This window comes from Lepidochelys kempii, chromosome 14 (genome assembly GCF_965140285.1).
Source record: "Lepidochelys kempii isolate rLepKem1 chromosome 14, rLepKem1.hap1, whole genome shotgun sequence".
Classification (NCBI taxonomy): Eukaryota; Metazoa; Chordata; order Testudines; family Cheloniidae; genus Lepidochelys; species Lepidochelys kempii.
This window is the reverse complement of record NC_136393.1, coordinates 40803997-40825505: the sequence shown is the minus strand read 5'-3', so window position 1 is coordinate 40825505 and position 21509 is coordinate 40803997. Positions and strand designations below refer to the sequence as shown.

The window sequence follows — 21509 nt, the reverse complement described above, 5'->3', positions numbered from 1 at the left end:
CATGACTCGGCCATGACACTGACTTTTCTACAATTCCTCCAGTGCCCTTTTCTGCTCTCCAGCTCTGCTCTCCCAGCAAGACACACCGATCCCTGGCTCCCAGAGTCCTGCTTGCCTGTTAGTCAAGGGCTCAGGGGGAGAGCTTGTCTTGCCCCCTCCCCTACCACAGCTGCTTTTCCTCGGGGACTCTCCCTAGTGCAGAGGAGAGTCCGTCCTGGCAGCAATTCAGGAAGTCACAGAAGGGACGGTCTGCTCAGCTCCCTCTGCAATGTCACTGCCCAAGACCATTACGAGTGGGTGCCCAGTGACTGCGCCGGCAGCTCCTTGAGAGACTCCTGGGGGCAGGGCAGTCGTGTTTCCTGGTGACCGCGGGAAGCCATGCAAAGAGTGCGGCGTTGAGGAGACTCTCCTGCTGTCCCCAAGGGTTTCTGTTCTCCTGCACGGTCAGACCGTGGGGCCGGCTGGCAGAATGGGGAAGAGCTGGTTGGTGATAAGTTGGAGGAATCACCATAGAGGTGGCAGCAGCTGCAGATCCTGGAGTCCCTGTGGTCGGGTTACCATGCGTCCGGATTTTCCCGGACATGTCCGGCTTTTGGAGTTTTAAATTGCCCTCCGGGAGGAATTTGTAAAACTCTCCAAAGGGCCAGGATTTCCCTCCCAATGCAGCACTCTGGGGGCGGGACGGGGGGGAGCTGTGCGCTCTGTGGGGGAGCGCGGCACTGTGTCTGGCTCCGCACCTCAGACACACTGCTCTGAGCAGCAGGATAAGGGGGCCAGGGGGCTGGAGAAGGGGCATGGGGTCCCAAGGGACAGTCAGGGGACAGGGAGCAGGAGCGGTTGGATGGGTCAGGGGTTCTGGGGGGAGCCTGTCAGGGGGTGGGCATATGGAGAGGGGTCGGGGGAGACAAGGGACAGGGAGCAGGGGGGGTTGGATGGGGCGGAGGTTCAGGGGCAAAGTCAGGGGCAGGGAGCAGGGGGAGGTTAGATGGGTCGGGGGTTCTGCGGGGGCAGTCAGGGGACAGGGAGTGGTTGGATAGGTGTGGGAGACCTGGGGGTCTGTCAGGGGATGGGGTTGCGGATTGGGGTCCAGGCAGTCAGGGGACAGGTACGGGGGGAAGTTCTAGGGGGGCAGTTAGTGTGGGGGGTGTCTAAGGAGGAGGTAGTTGGAGACAGGGAGAAGGAATGCTTAGACAGAGGGCGGGGTCCTGGGGGTGGCGATCAGGGGACAAGGAGCAACAGTGTTTGGATGGGTTAGCAGTTCTGTGGGGGGCAGTCAGGGGGCAGGAAGTGGGAGAGAGTAGATAGGGGGCAGGGCTACAACTGCCCCCCCCTCCAGAGTGTCCTCTTTTTGGAAAGTTCAAATATGGTAACCCTACCCTATGGGCCAAGCCTCCACTCCTGAGAGTTCAGGCGAACCTCCCCCTGTTCTCAGGGAGTCTTTGGCTTTCACGGCTGGGCCTGCCTGCCGAGACAGAGGACTCAGTGTTTCCATCAGGCTGCTCAGCTGCAAATGCAGCCACCCAAAGAGGTGAAGAATGGAAGCGAAAGAGCAAAGCTGGACCCTCCACTGAGCTCCTGCCATCAAGTGAGCACAGCCTGGGAGAGACGAGGGAAAGCTCCAAGGTGGCTGGTGGCTGCAGGAATCCAGGGGAGGAGAAATAAATAGTTCATGATGAATCCTACGGGCTTTGTCTTGTGTGGTGAAGAGTTTAAAATGGGTCTAGTTACTATCACATTAAACTTTACAATGGCTGTGTCTGATTGAAGGGCAGGTCTGGAAAGGTCAGAGGTCACTCGAGGAGCTTCAAGTCTCCGATTCTGTCCCTATTGCCTGCTTTGACCAGCTGATCTCAGCCCAACACATCCCTCAGGTGGTCGCAGTGGTGAGCTCTTTCCCCCTTTTTCTGGATTAGCCGCCAGCATGGGGACAGGATCCATGTGGCCAAGGAAATGGAGAGGCGTGGGGGTCACTTGCAGAGGCATGCAGAGAACTTGCAGAGTTGCCTGTTCATGCAGCTCCTCTTGGGGAAGCACGGTAGGGTACCGTGCACTCAGGGCACCATTTCAAATTTTGGTGGTGGTGGGGAGAATAATTTCACCATGATTCCAGGGGCTATTTAGGCACCTGAAAACTCTAGTGTTTTGGCAGATAACCTAGCAATGAGGTGACAGGAACACTTGCTAGACTGCTTTCCGGGGAAGACAGCTATAAGAATGGATCCAGGGAATGGTTCTGTATCTCTGAGCTGTTTGGACACTTTCAGGGAACATTCCAGATGCAAGACAGAGATCCCCAAAGTTATCCTGGGTACCCCTGAGAGACTTATGGAAAACTAGCAGATACCTCATCTCTGCTGTCACTTTGCCCTGAGAAACTTGGACTGTCCGAACCTGTTCATGTATTTTACCTGCTTTAAGCTCTCAAGAACTTTCACAAATAAAAGAAAGAAAATTAAATAAATGACGTAGTTACACCGATATAGGGCCGTAGCATAAACCCAACCTCAGAGTTGTCCCATTGAAATGGAATTATTCACAGCAGTCATTAAAGTTAAACATGCACGTAAGTGTTTCCAGGGCCAAGATTAAGGCCACAGCTTATGAGAGGGGCAGACGCAAGAAGAGAAGAGCGGTGCAAAAGCTGAAATACCACTTGGAACTTGGCCCAAACAATGCAGCATGACAAATAAACTCATCTTGTTATACAGTAATAGAGCTGGTTCAAAATGTTTTTACACTGACAATGCAACCTTTGAATTAGAAATGCCACTTTGGATTACATTGATCATTTGAACAAAGTTCCCTTTTTAAAAAAAAACATTTTGGATTTCTCTGCCCACTTGAGAGAGAACGTGGAGTTTTTCCCACCAAAACTAAACAAAAATTTGATCTTTAAAAACATTTGCAAATAAGTTTGAAGAATATCGGGGGGGGGGGAGTGGTTTCTTCTTCAATTTTCATGACTCTCCCCACCCCCACTATTTTTGACCAGTTCTAATTATGAATAAATGTCTGTCTGTCCATGAACGATAAATATGTCTGCTACTGAAACATTTACAAACAATAAGAAAAGGAGTACTTGTGGCACCTTAGAGACTAACCAATTTATTTTGGTTAGTCTCTAAGGTGCCACAAGTACTCCTTTTCTTTTTGCGAATACAGACTAACACGGCTGTTACTCTGAAACCTTTACAAACAATGGCTCTCAGCAGGAGCACTGAGGTCACATTAGGCAGAGAAACACCCAGGCCTGCAGGGCTCACATTCTCCAAGACATAAACCGCCCCAAGGACGGAAACGGGAATGTCACACACAGCACAGCGTGACTGGCCCGGGTTGGTTAGGTGTGTGTTTTGCTGTTGCTGGCGAATTGTGCTTTTTTGAGGTGTTGGGGAGTTATATTTGAAAGGAGTTCTTCATCCTCTCCCATTCTCATCCAGGGGAGACCAGGGCCCACCAGTTTTTACTGGCCATAAGTGTGAGCGACTGGATGAGGGGGGAGAGAAAGGAGCGGAGTGGGGGTGTTTTGGGGGCAAGAGACAGCGTGAAGTGGGAGCTCAGGGAGAAAGACGGCATGAGGGGGGCGCGTCAGGGAAAGGGGCAGTTTGAGGGGGCAGGACCTTGAGGAGAAGGGGTGGCACAGGGGCTGGGCCACAGTTTGGCTGCCAGCAGCCCCCCCACTTTTAGGAAGCTTTTGCCCATCCTGCCCTCATCCCAAATACATTTGTTACAGTAAGAAAACTTTGAGCAACAAGGAGACTCAGAGACCCACAATATAACCACTAATATTCTCAACCGCCAGGGTGAACAAAACTAAAATTTTTCCAAGTTTTTAATGAACCGAAAAGCTTTAAAAAAAATAAAAATAAAAAAGACCCAGGAACATTTCAAGGGTTGTAACTTTTAGAATTTTTAAAATAAAACTGAAGGACATTTTTAAACAAAAAATTGTTTCAAGCTGAAAAATCAAAATGGTTTGTTTGGAAAGTGTCTAAACGAAATGCTTTGACTTTTTAAGAACTGGGGGGAAGGGCTGGACGTGAACAATTCAGCAGACCAGACATGAATTCGCAAACTGCTGAATTGGCATTTTTCACCTAAAAAAAGTTTAGATGAAAAGTTTTGCCGAGTCTAGTCCCCACCATTGAGGGGCATCGTAAGAGGGATCAGCTCTTCTAGCTGGTTTCCCAGCCCAAGTCTGTCTCCATTTAATGGGTCCCTCCCCCCCACTCCAGTTTAGGGTTGCCAATTTTAATTGAACATATTCCTGAAGATTTTATCATATGACATAATTGTTAATTCAAAATTAATCTTTAATTCCTGCAGACTCCCGGTCATCCTGGAGGATTGGCAATGCTACTCCAGTTTCCTGGGCCACACCCGTGTCCCCACCTAATGGATCCCTTCCTCTGGGTTCCTGGGTCAAGCGTCTGTCCACCATTAGCAGGTCTCCTTCCCCATTCTCCAGGGCTGGGTCTCGATTCCTGTTTCTGGTTCCCTGGGCCTGGTCCCCATCCCTGTCACACACTGCGGTGAGCTCATATTCCTGTGAATCCTGCAGACTTCCAGGCTGCTGGGAGGGATGAGTCAGCAGCTTCCTGAAGACGAGTCGCGAGTAGGCAAACGCTTTCCCTCTACCTTTCCAAAACCCACATTCGTATAGTGAGACTAGCACCCCCACCACTGCCACCACTCCACGCACCAGGAGACGATTCCAGGACGCTGGCTCTGAAACAAAAAAAGAGAGAGAGAAAGGCCCCATGACTAAGGGACTCCATTAAATCATCCCACTGCTCCTATGATGATCCCAGAAGATGAAGACGTTCCTGGGATACAGGAAGAGCTGAGTTGGGTCGTGTGCACATGGTCACCACTCAGAGCAGCGGGAATGAGATCTCCAGGCTCATTATCCCCATCGGCCAACGTGACGGCGGGAGAAAGGTGAGCCCGGCAAAGCAGCCCCTGTTCCAGAGTCTGGGAACTGTGATTTTTAAGACGCTCCGGGATGGGATCCATCAAGTCTTAAGGTTAGAGGGGACGGTTAGGATCATCTACTCCAGCGTCTCCTGAAGCGTGGGGAAGGGCTAGCCATGGTGGGAAGAGTGGGATTTGAAGATGTATACAGGAAAATGGGGGGTGAGGTCGCTAACACATTGCTGACAGGTGAGGGGCACGATTGGTTTCTTTGCCTTGAGGAGCGGGCTCAGCTTTTAAAAGTTTTGGGGAGAATAATTTAGTCTGAGCCCTGGCATAACCCAGGCCAGAGAACGTCACCTACTGATTCCTGCACCCAGTCCAGTGATTTATGGCACTGACTTGGCATTGAGAGGGATTTTATCATACGCTGAAATCCAGCTGCAGAAGGGAAAGGGCATTAGAAGCTGAAAGACCCCAGAAGTGGCTCTGGTTTTCTACTCAAAATAACCACCCAGGGCTGATTTTCCCCAGCCAGCACCTTTGAGTCATGCACCCAGGGCCTAGTGAGTTCGGTGTGCAGGCAGGCTCCCAAATCCAGACAGTGGCTCTTCACATCCGCTTTCCCCTGGTGTCAGGGACTGCCCTGAGCGCCCATCCTGCAAACGCGTACGCACCTGAGCCCTCCCTCTGCGATCTAAGGCTACTCCTGTGATGGAGTTAAACACGTGGCTAAAGCGTTTGCAGAGGTTCCAAAGAGCTGAGGCTCTGTGCAAAAGGAACATTAGTCCAGTTCTTCCAATCTTGGGTTGATGAGATGCTCCTGCCCACCCCCTCCCTTCACAGCTGAGTCTCCCATCCAGTGGAATTCTCCAAGGAACTTCCCACTCCAAGAGACAGAGGTGCCTGAAGTGGCCATTAGCCTCTTAAGTCCCTTTGTGAATCCAGCCCTAACCCTTCATCGGGACAAGTCCTCAGCTCCCTGCAGCTGTCCTGTTACCCAGGTCACACGGTGCAGGTTTCCTCTCACCCATCAGACTTCGTTTTTATAGGAAAGCTGAGATGCAGGAGATCAAGGTGGTGCTTCCAGTGAACAAGTACCAGGTCACCCACCCCATGAGATTCAGCCTCGTATGGTCCTTGCTCCAGACCCCCTAACTCTGTGGTTCTCAAGCAGGGGTACACGTATCCCTGGGGTACACAGAGCTCTTCCCAGGAGTATGTCAACTCATCTACATATTGGCCTAGTTTTACAACGGGCTACATAAAAAGCACTAGCGAAGTCAGTGCAAACTAAAATTTCAGACAGACACTGACTTGTTTACACTCTTCTTTCTGCTACACCCGGACATGTAAGTACAATACATGTGGAGAAAGAGGTGGTTCGGGACTATTTAGAAAAGCTGGACGTGCACAAGTCCATGGGGCCGGACGATTTGCATCCGAGAGTGCTAAAGGAACTGGTGGCTGTGATTGCAGAGCCATTGGCCATTATCTTTGAAAACTCGTGGCAAATGGGGGAAGTCCCGGATGACTGGAAAAAGGCTAATGTAGGCCAATCTTTAAAAAAGGGAAGAAGGAGGATCCTGGGAACTACAGGCCAGTCAGCCTCACTTCAGTCCCCGGAAAAATCATGGAGCAGGTCCTCAAAGAGTCAATCCTGAAGCACTTAAAGGAGAGGAAAGTGATCAGGAACAGTCAGCATGGATTCACCAAGGGAAGGTCATGCCTGACTAACCTAATCGCCTTCTATGATGAGATTACTGGTTCTGTGGATGAAGGGAAAGCAGTGGATGTATTGTTTCTTGACTTTAGCAAAGCTTTTGACACGGTCTCCCACAGTATTCTTGTCAGCAAGTTAAAGAAGTACGGGCTGGATGAATGGACTATAAGGTGAGTAGAAAGTTGGCTAGATTGTCGGGCTCAACGGGTAGTGATCAATGGCTCCATGTCTAGTTGGCAGCCGGTGTCAAGTGGAGTGCCCCAGGGGTCGGTCCTGGGGCCGGTTTTGTTCAATATCTTCATAAATGATCTGGAGGATGGTCTGGATTGCACTCTCAGCAACTTTGCGGATAATACTAAACTGGGAGGAGTGGTAGATACGCTGGAGGGCAGGGATAGGATACAGAGGGACCTAGACAAATTGGAGGATTGGGCCAAAAGAAATCTGATAAGGTTCAATAAGGACAAGTGCAGGGTCCTGCACTTAGGACAGAAGAACCCAATGCACAGCTACAGACTAGGGGCCGAATGGCTAGGCAGCAGTTCTGCGGAAAAGGACCTAGGGGTGACAGTGGACGAGAAGCTGGATATGAGTCAGCAGTGTGCCCTTGTTGCCAAGAAGGCCAATGGCATTTTGGGATGTATAAGTAGGGGCATAGCGAGCAGATCGAGGGACGTGATCGTCCCCCTCTATTCGACATTGGTGAGGCCTCATCTGGAGTACTGTGTCCAGTTTTGGGCCCCACACTACAAGAAGGATGTGGATAAATTGGAAAGAGTCCAGCGAAGGGCAACAAAAATGATTAGGGGGTCTGGAACACATGACTTATGAGGAGAGGCTGAGGGAACTGGGATTGTTTAGTCTGCAGAAGAGAAGAATGAGGGGGGATTTGATAGCTGCTTTCAACTACCTGAGAGGTGGTTCCAGAGAGGCTGGTTCTAGACTATTCTCTGTGGTAGAAGAGGACAGGACAAGGAGTAATGGTCTCAAGTTGCAGTGGGGGAGGTTTAGGTTGGATATTAGGAAAAACTTTTTCACTAGGAGGGTGGTGAAACACTGGAATGCGTTGCCTAGGGAGGTGGTGGAATCTCCTTCCTTAGAAGTTTTAAGGTCAGGCTTGTCAAAGCCCTGGCTGGGATGATTTAATTGGGGATGGGTCCTGCTTTTGAGCAGGGGGTTGGACTAGATGACCTCCTGAGGTCCCTTCCAATCCTGATATTCTATGATTCTATGAATACTTATTTCCAATGGGTTTATTTTATAATTGTATGGTACAAATGAGAGTCAGCAATTTTTCAGCAATAGTGGCTGTGGCAAAATTTTTATTTTTACGTCTGATTTTCGAAGCAAGTCGTTTTTAAGTCAGGAGAAACTTGGGGTACGCAAGACAAATCAGACTCTTGAAAGGGGTGCAGTGGTCTGGAAAGGTTGAGAGCCACTGCCCTAACTCATCTCACAGCCTGGGACGTCTTCTCGACTGACGCTCCGCATGGAAGTTAGAGATGAAGGAGAACACCAGAGCCCAGCTTCCCATTAGCGGGAGGGGGAGGAAACACTCACTCATCAGGGGACGAGGTCCTGTTCCTCCCCAGCCCAGCCCGAACTTGCAGCTAGAGCCTGGCACACGGTAGGAGCCCCTGCCCGGGACGCTCCCAGCCCTGCCCCTCCCCCATTCCAGGGTCCAGCACTCAGAGGTTAAAAGGGCCTGGAGCTGGCAGGTGGCAGGGTTCCCTCCTGACCACTGCGCTCGGGGCAGTTGCCCACGTCACCCACCCATAAGATCGGCCCTTCCCCTCCCCCACCATGCCACCCTCACTCCTGCACAGTTGCTGGCAGCAGCGCTGCCTTCAGAGCTGGGCACCAGACCAGCAGCTGCTGCTCTCTGGCCGCTCAGCTCTGAAGGCAGCGTAGACATAAGGGGGGCAGTACAGGGACATATTCCCCGCCCCCCCCCAGCCAGATTTCACAGGGGAGACCAGATTTCACAGGCTGAGATGCATTTTTCATGGTCATGAATTTGGTAAAGCCCTACTCACGGGGCGGGACTGGGGCTTTAGGCAGAGCAGAACTCTGGGTGGTGCCGGGACTCAGGTGCCCCACGCAGTCACAGTTCCTCTCCTCGGTCCTCCTCACTGGGCTGGAGCCTTGGGGTGTCATTTTTAACTGCCCCAAACCTGCAGTAAGTTAATACCCTGCAATGCTTCCCAAGGTACCCAGGGCTGGGAGGCACCTTGCCACCACCTGCCCTTTGCCTGAGGGAGCCTTGTCTGCCAGGGGTCAGCTCCCCCACTCCACTGGCCACACGCACTCGCTTCTGGGCCTGCCGTCACTGCAGGGTAGCAATAGGCCCACTCTGCCCTCAAGCCCTCTGAGCATCTGTCTGGAGCGAACAGTCCCTGGTCCCCTGGGCACTGGCAGGATTCACAGATTCACTATTTCCAAAGGAACAGTAACATCCTCGGCCCCAGCTTACCAGCTCCAGCTCAGATCACTGCTCCACTTAACACACAGCGCTGCCATAGGCTCACAGCGAAATCACCCCTCAGTTCAACAAAGCCAAGAGTCAAGTGGAAGTGTTGGAAACAAATGGTTACATATAACAAAGTCATAACGTGTTCTAGAGCCTAGACCGAACTAACAAGGTATTCTCCTGTCTAACCAAGTACAGCTCACCCGAAATCCTTGCAGCACTTCACAGCCAGGCAGGCTCGGACTCTTCTTTCATGAGACACGTGTATGGTCAGTTTGTCTCCGAGGGGAAGGATCCAGTAGGTCTCTGCGCACCGAGAGAGATCAGACCGATCTTTTGTCTTAATGCTTCAGCACCACAGATGGACACACACACACAGCCCCCTGCTGTTAGTTTCTTCCTGTAGATTTCCCTTTTTTGTGGATTTTGCACTCTAATTTTGCACCTGGCTCAGTGCACAAAGAGACATCCTACGTCAGGCACACAATACACAGATAGCCAGGCAGGGAGGTAACCTCAGTTGCCTCCTGTCTGAAAGGAGCATCTGGGGTACATCACCTCCCTTGACCTGCCTTGACTCCAAGACCTTAAAAGCATCATTGTCAGTCTAGAGACACAGCTCCTTATATAGTATCCGTACAGAGGTCTTGCTCCAATTATGGTGACCATTGGGCTACTGGCCCTTGATACAGACCTCGCTTGCCCCCTTTGGTGAACTATTCTGTAGACCACTGGTTCTCCACCAGGGGAACATGTACTCCTGGCCGTATGCAGAGGTCTTCCCGGGGAGACATCAACTCATCCAGATATTTACCGAGTTTTAAAACAGGCTACATAAAAAGCACTAGCAAAGTCAGTACAAACTAAAATTTCAGATAGTGACTTGTTTACACTGCTCTATCCCTATACACTGAAATGGAAGTACAAGATTTATATTTCCATTGATTTATTTTATTATATGGTAACAATGAGAACGTCAATCATTTTTCAGTAACAGTGGCTGTGACGCTTCTGTATTTTTTGTGTCTGATTTTGTAAGCGAGTAGTTTTTAAGTGAGGTGAAACTGGAGTTTCGCTTTTTAAGTGAGGTGGCAAATCAGACTCCTGAAAGAGGTACAGTCATCTGGAAAGGTTTAAACCGACTGATGTAACAATCAGACTCAGGGGATTCCTGGAAAACCTTCTGTGCTGCCTGCCACTTGGCACCAAGGGGTCCCTGGGTCACATGCATCTTTCCCCCAAACTCCATCTCTGGGCAGGCTCAGCTCCTCTCTCCTGCAAGGAGGGAACTGGAGCCAAGGCCGTGCGCTGTCTGCAGTGTCTTGAGAGAGTGCGCGCCAACCTCAGGGCAGACTGCTGGGAACCAGGGCACAAATCCAAACTGGCTGAGAATTCTAGACCTAGATTTCACCAACCAAACATGCAGGGTAACCTCCTCCGGCATCCTAACAGCCTAGCCATGCAGTCCCCTTGGGTTCTCCGATCTGTCTCGCAACCCAGGTGAGCCTGCCTTTGAGAGACAGATGGTCTCTCACACTCAGAATCACAACAGTATTCAGGTTACTCCCAGTCCCACAGGCCCAGGCACCCCAGGTGAACTGCACCTTAGACGTCACACCAAAGACCGCGCATGTAGCCAGTCTTATTATATGACACTTTATTAAAAAGGAAATAAGATTTATTTACAAGGCTAAAGCGGGTGAACATACATACACAACGAAGCTACAAAGTTTCAAAAGGTAACAGAAGCATCTATAGCAGACATGGGGACTTTGGCATGACCTGCCACCTGGTCTGTCTGTCACACCGACCCCCTCCCTGCCCTTTTCAAACCCACTGGGCTCCAGGAAGGGAGAGAACAGACATTTCTCCTCTTACTCCTACGTTCCAGGCCCTAGGTGTCCCACGAGGAGTGTAACAGGGGTCCTACTCCCTTGGCAGGTGCAGTGCTCTTAAAAAATGGAAAATTAAAACTAGTTTAAAACGTTCATTCTTTCATCCAAAGCAGTATCTGGCAACAAAAACCAGGAACTGGTGTGTAAACCTGCAAACTTCAAAATCAATTGGGTTTTCAAAAAACCCAAAAACTGACCCATAAAAAAATCTTGTTAAAAAGTTTCTTGGGGCGGGAAGGGAATGGAGAACATCCCCCCTCAGCTCTATTCCAGACCATAAAATGGGAATGATGAATATTTTTAAAAGATTCCATAGATAATTTTCTAGAATAAAAAGCTTCTGTTGGGGAATGTCAGGGCAGTGAAAGCTGAGGCTGGTACCTTGGCTCAGTTAGGCAGAGTTCCTGGTGCAGCTGAGGAGGGGTAGGAAAGGCTGGATTTGAGCCGTTCCACTGGCGGAAAAAGAGATGGCACGGGTGTGGGGACAAGATGTGCAAATAGCATCTCTGGTTTTCACCTGAGTCCACAGTGCTCTGCCCAGTGATGCGCAGAGCATTCCCCGATATTCTGGAATTGTTCAGATGTGATCTTGTAAAGAGATCAGTCCGGCTTTTCCGGGACTAATTCCACAGTGCTCTCCTTACGAGCCCCCTTCCACGGCAGCCTCCTGTGCCTGTGTAAATGCATCGGGTTTGGTGCAGATCCAGGGTCTCTCACTGCTGCATCGCCAGCTGCTGACCGCACTCAGATCGTTCAGATACGCGCAGTCTCCTCCTCCTCCGATTGGAAACCTGCAAGACAGAAGCCAGGGAGCTGGTGTCAGGTAGGAGTTGGACATTTCCCATCAGTCACAGGCAGGGAGAGACGCTCTCGCACAGTGCAGGGAGCTGCTGCACTCACAGCCCCTCACAATTCCCCTTCCTGCACCTGCCACAGGCCCCAGCTAGAAAGGGGGCAGTGGGGCAGCAAGGCCAGGAAAGGCTCGAAGATCAACTGACCTCCATGGAGCATTTATGCCAGGTGGGTATTAACCCAGTTCCTACTCTCTCCCCCGCTCCCCCCCACCCCGGCCCAGCTGGGTCTGGATGGGCCCCTGCAGGCCCAACCCACCCAAACTGCCCCGGGCGCAGGTTCCAGGTGACTCTCAGCGTGGCGAGGAGCAGGAGTAATCCTGCACAGAAGAGCTGGGTCCAGGGCTCCCTGGACAGTTTACATCAGCTCTCAGGCCAGAGGCCTGTCAGGACAGGCTGTATTGCAGGGGGCGGCTGGAGTGAAATGCCAGCAGCACAAACCCAGCAGCCATGGGGTGACCCCAGCCACTCACACAGAGCTTCCTGTGAGAGCTGGAGGCCAGCGCTTCCCACCTGGGAACAGGGTGGGATCCAGGCCCACAGGCAAATCCTCCCCCATGGTCCCATCCTGGCTACTCACAGCTGTCATGTGCTGGGCTGGGAGGAGGCCCAGCACTACTCTTTGGGCAGGCCGGGATCTCCCTGCCCTCAGGCCACCAGCCTCTGGCTTGGGGTGAGATCTGTCCCAGAGAAGGGAGAACCCAGCTCACAGCCACCTGAGCAGTTGGCTGTGGGTGGCTCCCCCACCAGCATCACCCCGGAAGAGCTCTGAGGAGATGGCAACGATGCACCCAGAGCCTTCTGCTGGGGCGGGCGCCCACAGGGTGGCAGATTTCAGGGTTAACACCCCACTGAGATGCCTGTTTACCCAGTTCCGGTAAATTGGCGTCACATTAGCCATCACTGATGGTGTCTAAAAATCGCATCTCTGCATCCCATCCAGAGGGGACATGTTCCCAGACAATATGGGGATAGTTGAAAACCCCCATTATTATTGGGTTTTCTGCTTTTGTAGCCTCTCTAATCTCTGAATTTCACAGTCCCCATCCTGGTCAGTAGTATATTCCTGCTGCTAGATTCTTATTCTTCAAGTGTGGAATTTCTATTCTGAGAGATGCTAGGATACAGTTGCATTTGTTTAAGATTTTTACTGTACTTTACTCTATTCTTTCCTGGACATGTAGTGCCATTCTCCCGCCAGCGTGACCTACTCTGCCGTTCTTTCAGTGCTGATGCTCCAGGGTCAAACCCTGCTATCGGATCAGCTGGGGTTTGGTTATTTGATCCCACCCAGATCCCACTGAAATCCCTCTTGGGATGTCGTCTGGGCCATCTCTACTGTACCCCACTTCTCATGGCAGCCCCAGTCACTCAGCGTTTGTGACTATAAGGCATCTTTAACGCAGATGGCCCCACTAAAGCCAGACAGATCTGAAAGCTTTGGCCAGTCTCCCAGCAGACAACACTTGCTTCCACCCATCACTAATATGCAGAGTACATAGCACTGACTGGTGAGTCGGCTGAACTCGGTATTTCAGACACCAGGGACCCAAAGCCCAGGCATTTCACAGAGGACTTACAGGTTGTTGAATTTGGTGCCATTGGCCCATTTCCAGAGCTGCCCAGGGTCCCTCCGGAGGCCAATGCAGTGGTCAAATCTGCCTTTATAGCACAGCAGGAAAGCCTAAAAACAGCAGAGGGAGAGGTGGGGTCAGAGCACAGGCTCTGTGCACCAGAGACTCACAGGGATACACTGACGGGCTCTGTTTTCAGGGAACAGCTGAGGATTTTCGCCTCCTTCTTGCCCAGCTCTGGGTAATTCAGTATTAACTTTCCCATCCCAAACCCAGCTCCCCCTCAGACCAATCCGCCCAGGGCTGGAGCAGCTCTTGGGTGCTGCTGGGTCTAAGCTGCCCCCACACCTCTCTATAGAAGGCCACATTCTGTGTCAAAGCCTCGCCTTACAGAACAGCTGAGCTCCCCTCCCCATCACAGGGGAAGGGGAAGGAAAGAGCCCAGCTGAGCTCAATAAGGGATGCTGGGAAGGGCCAGGGATGAGAGAAGAGCCACCAAATCCTCAGCCAGAAGGGGCCAGGGCTAAGAGGAGCCCCCCCATCCTCATCTGGCTACCCAAGAGCACTGGCTCTTCAAGTCAATCTGGGATCTCAGTACCCCTTTGGCCCCATGCCACCCAGAAGACACTCAAGCCAGCCTAGCCCGAGAGAGGGGCGGTCTCCTTTTGAGAGGGCTGACAGTGAGTGATCCCTGCAGTCAGACACGGACACTAGAGGTGCCCCGGGCCAGCCAGCCAGGCCTGGCATTCAGCAACTGGAAGCTCATTTACTCAGAGCTGCTCCTCGAACCCAGGTTCTCCTGCAGCAGCTGCTGAGCCAAGACCAGAACGTTGCAATTTTAGCATCTCACACCATTTCCTGCTCACTGTTGATCTCAGCCAGGGAGGCGCTGAGCGCAGAGCAGTGGGTCAGGCTGCAGGTCCAGTTCCTTTCGGCCTCAGAGAAATAGTAGCATCTCCCTCGGTATCCGATCCAGCCGTCTGGGCATGTGGGGCCAGCAGGGAGGCCCAGATCAGCTGACAGAAGCTGAGGTCTCCACACTGAGAATGAGACAGAGACACGTGGTGTGAGCAAGACCCGCCACCCGCCAACGAGGAGAACAGGGGGAGATCAGCCCCTGCGCCCCAGGCTTCTGAGACACCTCGAACCAGGGTGGGTACTGAAAGGCCGTGAGGGAGCCAGGAGGACGCTGGGAATCCAGCCCCAGAGGGGGGTTATCTGACTCTGCTCTCACTCTCTTGGGTTCACATTCAACAGGGATGCAGCTGACAAACTGCTCATGCCATGAAGCCCAGGACAGCGAGCTGGGCCCAAGCTCAGCGTTACAACACGGGGTGGGCAGAGAGCTGCAGAGGGAGGGGACAGTTACCAGGGGGCCAGCAGGGGGGCAATAATTAATGGGTAGGAGATTAACTTCAACATGATTTGCCAGGTCTAGTATCCCAAGGAGTTCTGCTAGCCTGGACTGCTGCCCCCTCCCCCTGCTCTGCGCTTTGCTTCCCTGGAGAGGCAGGTTGAGATGAAGACGGGAACAAACTCCCTTCCCTTCAGGAGACTGAACGCCCGCTGCCCGGCCTGTCCAGCACAGCCAGCCAGGTTCACGGTCACCATAAGCAGCTGCCATCTGCGCTCGCACACGCTGTCTGTGCAGGCGGGGACGTCAATAGCGCGATGAGACCCTGCCCTGCCGAGGTCACCAAGGGGTGGGTTTCACGCTGCCTTAAGGGAGGTGTCCGTACTGCGTTCCACGGCTCCTTTCAGTGACACGCCAGCACCTGCCCAGCACTGGGACGACCCGGGGATGCAGGAAGGCCAGGCTGGCACCTCAGGGAGACACGCTGCAGGCAGAGGGCCCAGCTCATTCCTGCCCTGCACCGTCAATCACCCCCACTCTGCATGGGTATCAGTGACCGTGCCTGGGGCCCGGCAACAGTGACTTGGACCCAGAGTGCTCAGAGATGGGCTGCGGGGAGCTAATGTCAGTCCCGACACAGAGAGTGCCCAGGTGCAGGGGTCTGGGAGGGAGCAGGAGGAGGGTCTTGGAGGAACACCCCCCAGGAATCCTCTGTCCCAGGGGCAGAAGCCAGACAGGCCAGGAGGAGAGACTGAGTGTGGTGGCTCCAGGGGGAATGGGATGTGCAGAGAGGGGGAAGGGAAGGGCGAGAACTCACCTGCCAGGAGAATTATAAGAACTAAGAACATAATTGCGAGGGCGACTGTGAGCACAATTGTACATGTCTTGTAGTTACATTTCCTGCAGTTAGGACGACGATCTGAAACAGAAAGACTTGTCAGGCAGGGCTGCAAGGACATGTCTCCCCGACAGCCCCAGGGCTAGAGCTACCTTAGAACAGTGGTTCTCACCCACCAGTTCATGTACCCCTGGGGGTAAGCAGAGGTCTTCCACGGGGCACATCAACTCATTGAGAGATTTGCCTCGGGTTACAACAAGCTACATAAAAAGCACTAAGTCAGTACAAGCTAAAATTTCCTACAGACAATGACTCGTTTATACTGCTCGATAGACTATACACAGAAAGGTACAGCGTTTATAGTCCAATTGATCGATTTCATAATTAAATACGCAACAATCAGAGAGAGTCAGCAATTTTTCAGGAATAGTGGCTGTGACATGTTTGTATTTTTATGTCCGATTTTGGAAGCAAGTTGTTTTTAAGTGAGATGAAACTTAGGAGAGTGCAAGACAAATCAGCCTCCTGACAGGGGGACAGTCCTCTGGAAAGGCTGAGAGCCACTGGACTCGAACATGCACCTTTCTGTTGATTGCTCCTTCCCTCAGATGCTGAACAGCCCCTCCTTCCCCTCAGCCCAGTGCCCTCCCCTGGGCACTCCCAGCCAGGCTGCCAGGAGGCCTGGTGAGCTCAGGGGCACAGAGATAAGGACCCGCATGTCCTGGTGGCAGTTGCTCCAACTGCCCCCCCACCATCCCCACCCCCATTCTGCCCCCTGCCAAGCGCTGGCTGGGCCCACACTGCCGAGTGCCCCTGTCCCCGCACACTGGGGTCTCACACTGGCCAGACACAGCAGAAGGAGGGAGAACGAACCAGGCAGAGATGGGCCAGGGCAGTCACAGGGGGTCTGACACACCCAGCCCAGGAGGGCCCTGCACAGCCCCACGACCACCGCTGTGTGCGCCAGACAGCAGCTGTGAGCCGGGGATCGGTGCCCTGAGAGCCCCTGGGGGTGATCCAGTCCCTGCTACCCACAGACGGGGCATTGCTGGGCACTGGCTGCTGCCACTGAGAGCCTGGCCCCATGTGGGGAAGCCTCAGTGTCTCTCTCCAGCCTGTTCCCAGGCAGTGACACCCCATTACCTGGCTCTCCTCCAGTCTCCAGGTCTCCATTGCCCTCAACAGGCCACTCCTGCAGCGGCTCTTCGCTCCCAGCAGGTCCAGGTGCTGGCCCCATCATCTCTCTCAGTGACGCTTGGGCTGCACACGCTGCTGGAGGCGCTGGGCTGGGGTCGGCTGCTCTCTGTGACTGTGTCCGATTCAGCAGCAGCGAAGCCGAGCTGGGGCGGGGGTCCTGGCCCTGCTTCCCCCCACACCCTGCTCTGGACTCTCCAGCCGATCTGAAAGTCGAGACGGACCCAGCAGGACAGGCCAGTGGGGCGGGGGGGGAGGGGCGCGATTTGTGGTTTCTCGTTCCCTGCCCAGCAGCCCAACCCCCAGCCAGAGGCTGTGCCATGATGTTTGAACGCCCTTAAACGCCATGGCCCCTCCATCCCCCAGGGCTTCAGAGACCTGATCTGCTGAGGACCCCACCCGCCAGGCACCACCCACGCGTGACAGGCACCCAGCTGGGGTTGACAGGAGGGAAAAACCCTCCCTCCCCACACATACCTCCCGCAATCGAGAGCAAGTCGAGAATCCTAACAGGAGTGGGGAGTTGGCGGGCGGGGGGAGAGAACCAGGATGGAATGAGTAAAATCAAGGCAATTAAATCACCAAGTCCAACGCCTCAATTTAAATAATCAATTTTAATCAACTTATCAATTCACACTTCAGTAATTTTCTAAGGCCAAGTCCCCACTCAGTGGGTGACAGAACCATTAAAACTTCATGTCCAAAACTTCCCCCACGGGGGGGAGGAGGGGCGGGGAAATTGTGTGAGTGGCCCTTTCTTTCCCCCTTTTTCATTGGGAACGCAGGGAAGGGGAGGATGCCCGTGGGAAGCCCGGCCTGGGGCCCCCAAGGTTGGGGGTACAGGGAGCAACAGTGCGCTGATGCCCCCCCACCCCACTGGCTTGGGGCCATGGGAGGGGAAGGGCCCAGGTAGCTCCATGCTGCACACAGGTGCCCCATCCCCAGCGAGCCGACCGAGGCGTGGGGAGAGCCACCAGACACCTAAGAGAGGCCCTGCCCCCAGAGGAGAAGGAAGGGGGACAAAAGAGAGCCCCCCCCACCAGCCCAGAGAGGAGAAGAAGGGAAGGGAGAGGAGGCACCTCCCCCCCCCGAGCCTGGACAGTGGGAGGGGACGGGGGGGGGCGCGCCCTGTCACAGAGTGTGGGGGAGTCCAGGCCCTGCACCCCTCTTCCTGGGATTCACTGAGACTCTCAGCCAGCCAGTAAAACAGAAGGTTTATTGGACAACAGGAACACAGTCCAAAACAGAGCTTGGGGGTACCCCCAGGACCCCTCCGTCAAGTCCTTCTGGGGGAGCAGGGAGCTTGGACCCCAGCCCTGGGGTTCCCTGTGTTCCTCCACCCAGCCCCAAACTGAACTAAACCCCCCCAGCCGGCTCCCTCCTGCAGCCTCTGTCCACATTCCCGGGCAGAGGTGTTACCTCCCCCTTCCCCTCCTGGCTCAGGTGCCAGGCTCTCAGGTCTCCCATCCCCAGGGCACATTCCCAGGTCAACAATCCCCCCTCCCTGCTGCCTCACATCCTCACAGGCCTCCCCCCGGAGCCCAGATGGGGGGGGCGCGCCGCCTCCCCACCCCGGAGCCCAGACAGGGGGAAACTTCCCCAGAGTCCTGCCTGGCTTCATGGGGAGCAGTTCCAGAGCATCGCCCAGGGACTCCGGGACACCCCCCCAGCCCGGAGAGATGGGGGGGGGGTTCCAGCCCCTGCCCCCCCTGTGTCCCGGCGCTCCCCCCACGAGCCCGGCACGCGTGGCACGTTTCTCACCGGCTCAGGAGCGACTGTCACCATCCGGAGCCTCCCCAGCCTCTGCGACCGCCCCCCCCGGGCTGCGCTTTAAACCTCGCGCTGACTCCGCCCCCGCCCCGCCCAGTCCTGCCATAAAACAGTTGAACATTTTGACCTGTGACTTCACTTGCTGACCCGCTTCCGCCCTCAGCAAAGGCTCGAGGGGGAGGGTCCTCCGGCGTGTCCGGAACCCAGCGCCCCGCCCGCTGGCTGGCTCGGACAGTCCAAAATGACGTGCCTGGTTCTCAGACTTGTCCCTGCTGCTGGGGATCAGCTCTCACAGCGGGGCGCCCCCCCGGCTTTCTCCGGGAGAAGCCCCCCCGACCCCCCCAGCTGTCTGCTGCCAGGTTCCCGGTCCCTTCCCTCCAAGCAGCTGGGACTGGCCGCTCCCGGAGGCAGAAGACCCCGGGCTGGCCGGACCGAGTCAGACGCGGGACGGTTGTGCCCGAGGGGAGAGCGATAGTAATCCTGAACTTCAGCGAGGAGGAGCCAAGATGGCAATAAACAGGGTCCCACGTCATCGGGGTTGTAGTTGGGTTTGTAACCTCTTTGGTCTATTTAACTGCACCCAGGCTGTTCTGGTTACCAGCGCTTGTCCCTCGCTCGTTTCCAGCGGGGAGCAAGGGGACTGGACTAGGAACTGTGCTACAGAGAAAGGAGAGGGGAGTGTAATTGTTTGAATTAAGCGTCAAAGCCCAAGCAGATGGTGGAGAGACAGGTGGGCAAAGGACAGAGCCGAATAAATAAGGTGACAGAACAAATAAAAGTGTATTTTTACACCTCAAAATAAAGAAATACATTCGTCTTAAAAGCATCTGGTTCAAAACCCTGGGTTTTCTACAACACAATCCCTTGCTTTCCAGTGTCATAAATTATCAGAAGAATAGAAACGTCTGATATGTAGCAATACTGCACAGACGTACAAATCACAGTGCATTCAGATCCCTATGCCAGGTTTTAATGCCCCTGCTAGGATATATCTTTTAAAACAACGAAGACTGTTAACAGTGTGGCCTCTAGTAGAGCTGATCAAAATACAAAAAGCCATTTTCATGCACAGTGGCAAAGTTGTTTTCATTTCAATGTGTTTGAAACAAACCCACTTTTCTTCATTTTTGTTCGAATGTTTAATCCAAAACAGTTATTTATTTTGTTTGCCAAAATCCACTTTTTCAGCAAACCAGTATTTTTGCTCTGCGTTTTGGAAATGATCAAATAGTATTAAAATATTTATTTTTGGCAAACAAACAAAAAGGTCGACAACTGTGCATGAAAAATCTCACTGTTGGAAAAAAAAGCTTTTTATTGAAAAAACCATTGAAACATTTCGACCAGCTCTCATCTCCAGTGTTTCAAGAACAAGAATCCACCATTCAAACAGCTTTGCACAGTCAGGAGTGTTTACAGAGATATGCCCACTGTTGCACCCCCATTCCAGCTATTGTAACACCCTCCCTCTAGGGTTCAGCTGGGTAAGCAGATGGCACGGGCAGTGCTGGTTGGAAAAAGTGGGTCCCCCCACCATGGCAAACTGATGAAAATGCGGGGGGGGGGGAATAATTTTCACTGAAATTTTCTACAGAAAGTTACACTTTTAGGCAAAAAGTTGAAAACCAAAATATTTCAGTTCAACGTAATGCTGCCATGAGGCCACATGGTACCCTGGTAGGATTACATTGAACTGAAATATTTCATGACATGAAACAACATATAACATGGTGCATTTTTCTCAGGAGGCTTGGTGGTTTCTTGATCTGACTGCATCTCCCACAGTGCACCACAGTCTCTCCTCAAGGTGAGGGGAGCCAGCTGTATCGTGGGTGTCTCTGACTATGGTGCATCATGGGAGATGTAGTCCAGCCAACCAGAATGAGGAGAGTCCCTCCCCAGAGCAGAATGGGGACATGAGACACCTGGACCACAGCTCCCTTGCAGCATCCCAGCAGGCTCTACAGATTGAAATGTTTTTGGTTTAGTGCAAATATTTTGTTTTTCAGACATTGGGGGTGGTGGTAAAAAAAACAACAAAAAGAACTTTCCGCAGAAAACAGCCAATTTGTGAAAAATCTGAAGTCAGTCACATTCTGCCCCATTAAGTAACTCTGGGAGGCAAAGGGGATTTAAAATGGGTGTAAACAGCCCTTGAAAATTCCCCTGCACAAGGCATCTCCCTGGCTGTTGTGAAGGCTCGGCACGTGCTCTGCTCCTGGGCCTCTGGGGAGCAGAATGTTACAGCAGCCTCAAGGCTGCTCTGACTCACACCAGGTCAGCACAAAGCCTGCCGGTCGTTCGTCTGCTCTCGGATCACGCTGTCTGATTGAAGAGATTTGATGCACCTTACCCTACTGTACCCGTATCGTGTCCGAATCCCAGAGCTGTCGACACAGTGACATCACTGTAAACGGAACATTCATTAATCCCCAAATCTGCTCAAAGCTTGTAAGTGCAAAGGAGAACGTAATAATAAAATATATTTTAAAAAATCCCTGAGAGGTTTAGGTCTGTAAACAGTGTCCCTCCTATAGGGGCACATCCTATGGTCCATATGCACATCCAGCACTATACAGATCAGATTCAGAGCGATGTTCTAATCCACGTCCATCTCCTCGTCCTCTTGTTCTCCCATCTCTTCCTCTTCCATCTCCCCCACATCGCTGCTCTTGGGGTCATCCTGGGGCTCTGTCGGGAGCAGGGGACTGGCTCTTTGGCCATCCGCTGCTCTGTAGTGACCCCTAACAGCATCTCCCAATGGCAGCTGCAATGTGATGTTCACAGCAAGGCACGAAGCATGGTTGAAATCTACAATCCAAGCAGAAAGCCCCATGGCTGGGTTCAAGGGCCGAGTGCAGGGAAGTTTGTGCTGCCCATGCAGGCAGACGGATGAAGGCAAAAAGATTGAACAAGGAACCAAATT

At 53.0% G+C, this 21509-nt stretch overlaps 2 protein-coding genes across 2 annotated transcripts in view; both read right to left on the bottom strand.

Annotated features, from left to right (window-relative positions):
• The window catches only part of LOC140904638 (uncharacterized), an 819798-nt gene that overhangs the window by 74576 nt on the left and 723713 nt on the right, over positions 1-21509 (bottom strand).
• On the bottom strand, positions 11532-16856 carry LOC140904648 (C-type lectin domain family 2 member D). The gene is made up of 5 exons (XM_073327080.2): positions 16763-16856; positions 15599-15700; positions 14280-14467; positions 13434-13537; positions 11532-11793 (listed from the first exon to the last, which is right to left on the bottom strand). Exons 1-5 carry the CDS (start codon positions 16854-16856, stop codon positions 11643-11645), a joined length of 639 nt encoding a protein of 212 aa, XP_073183181.2. The 3' UTR covers positions 11532-11642.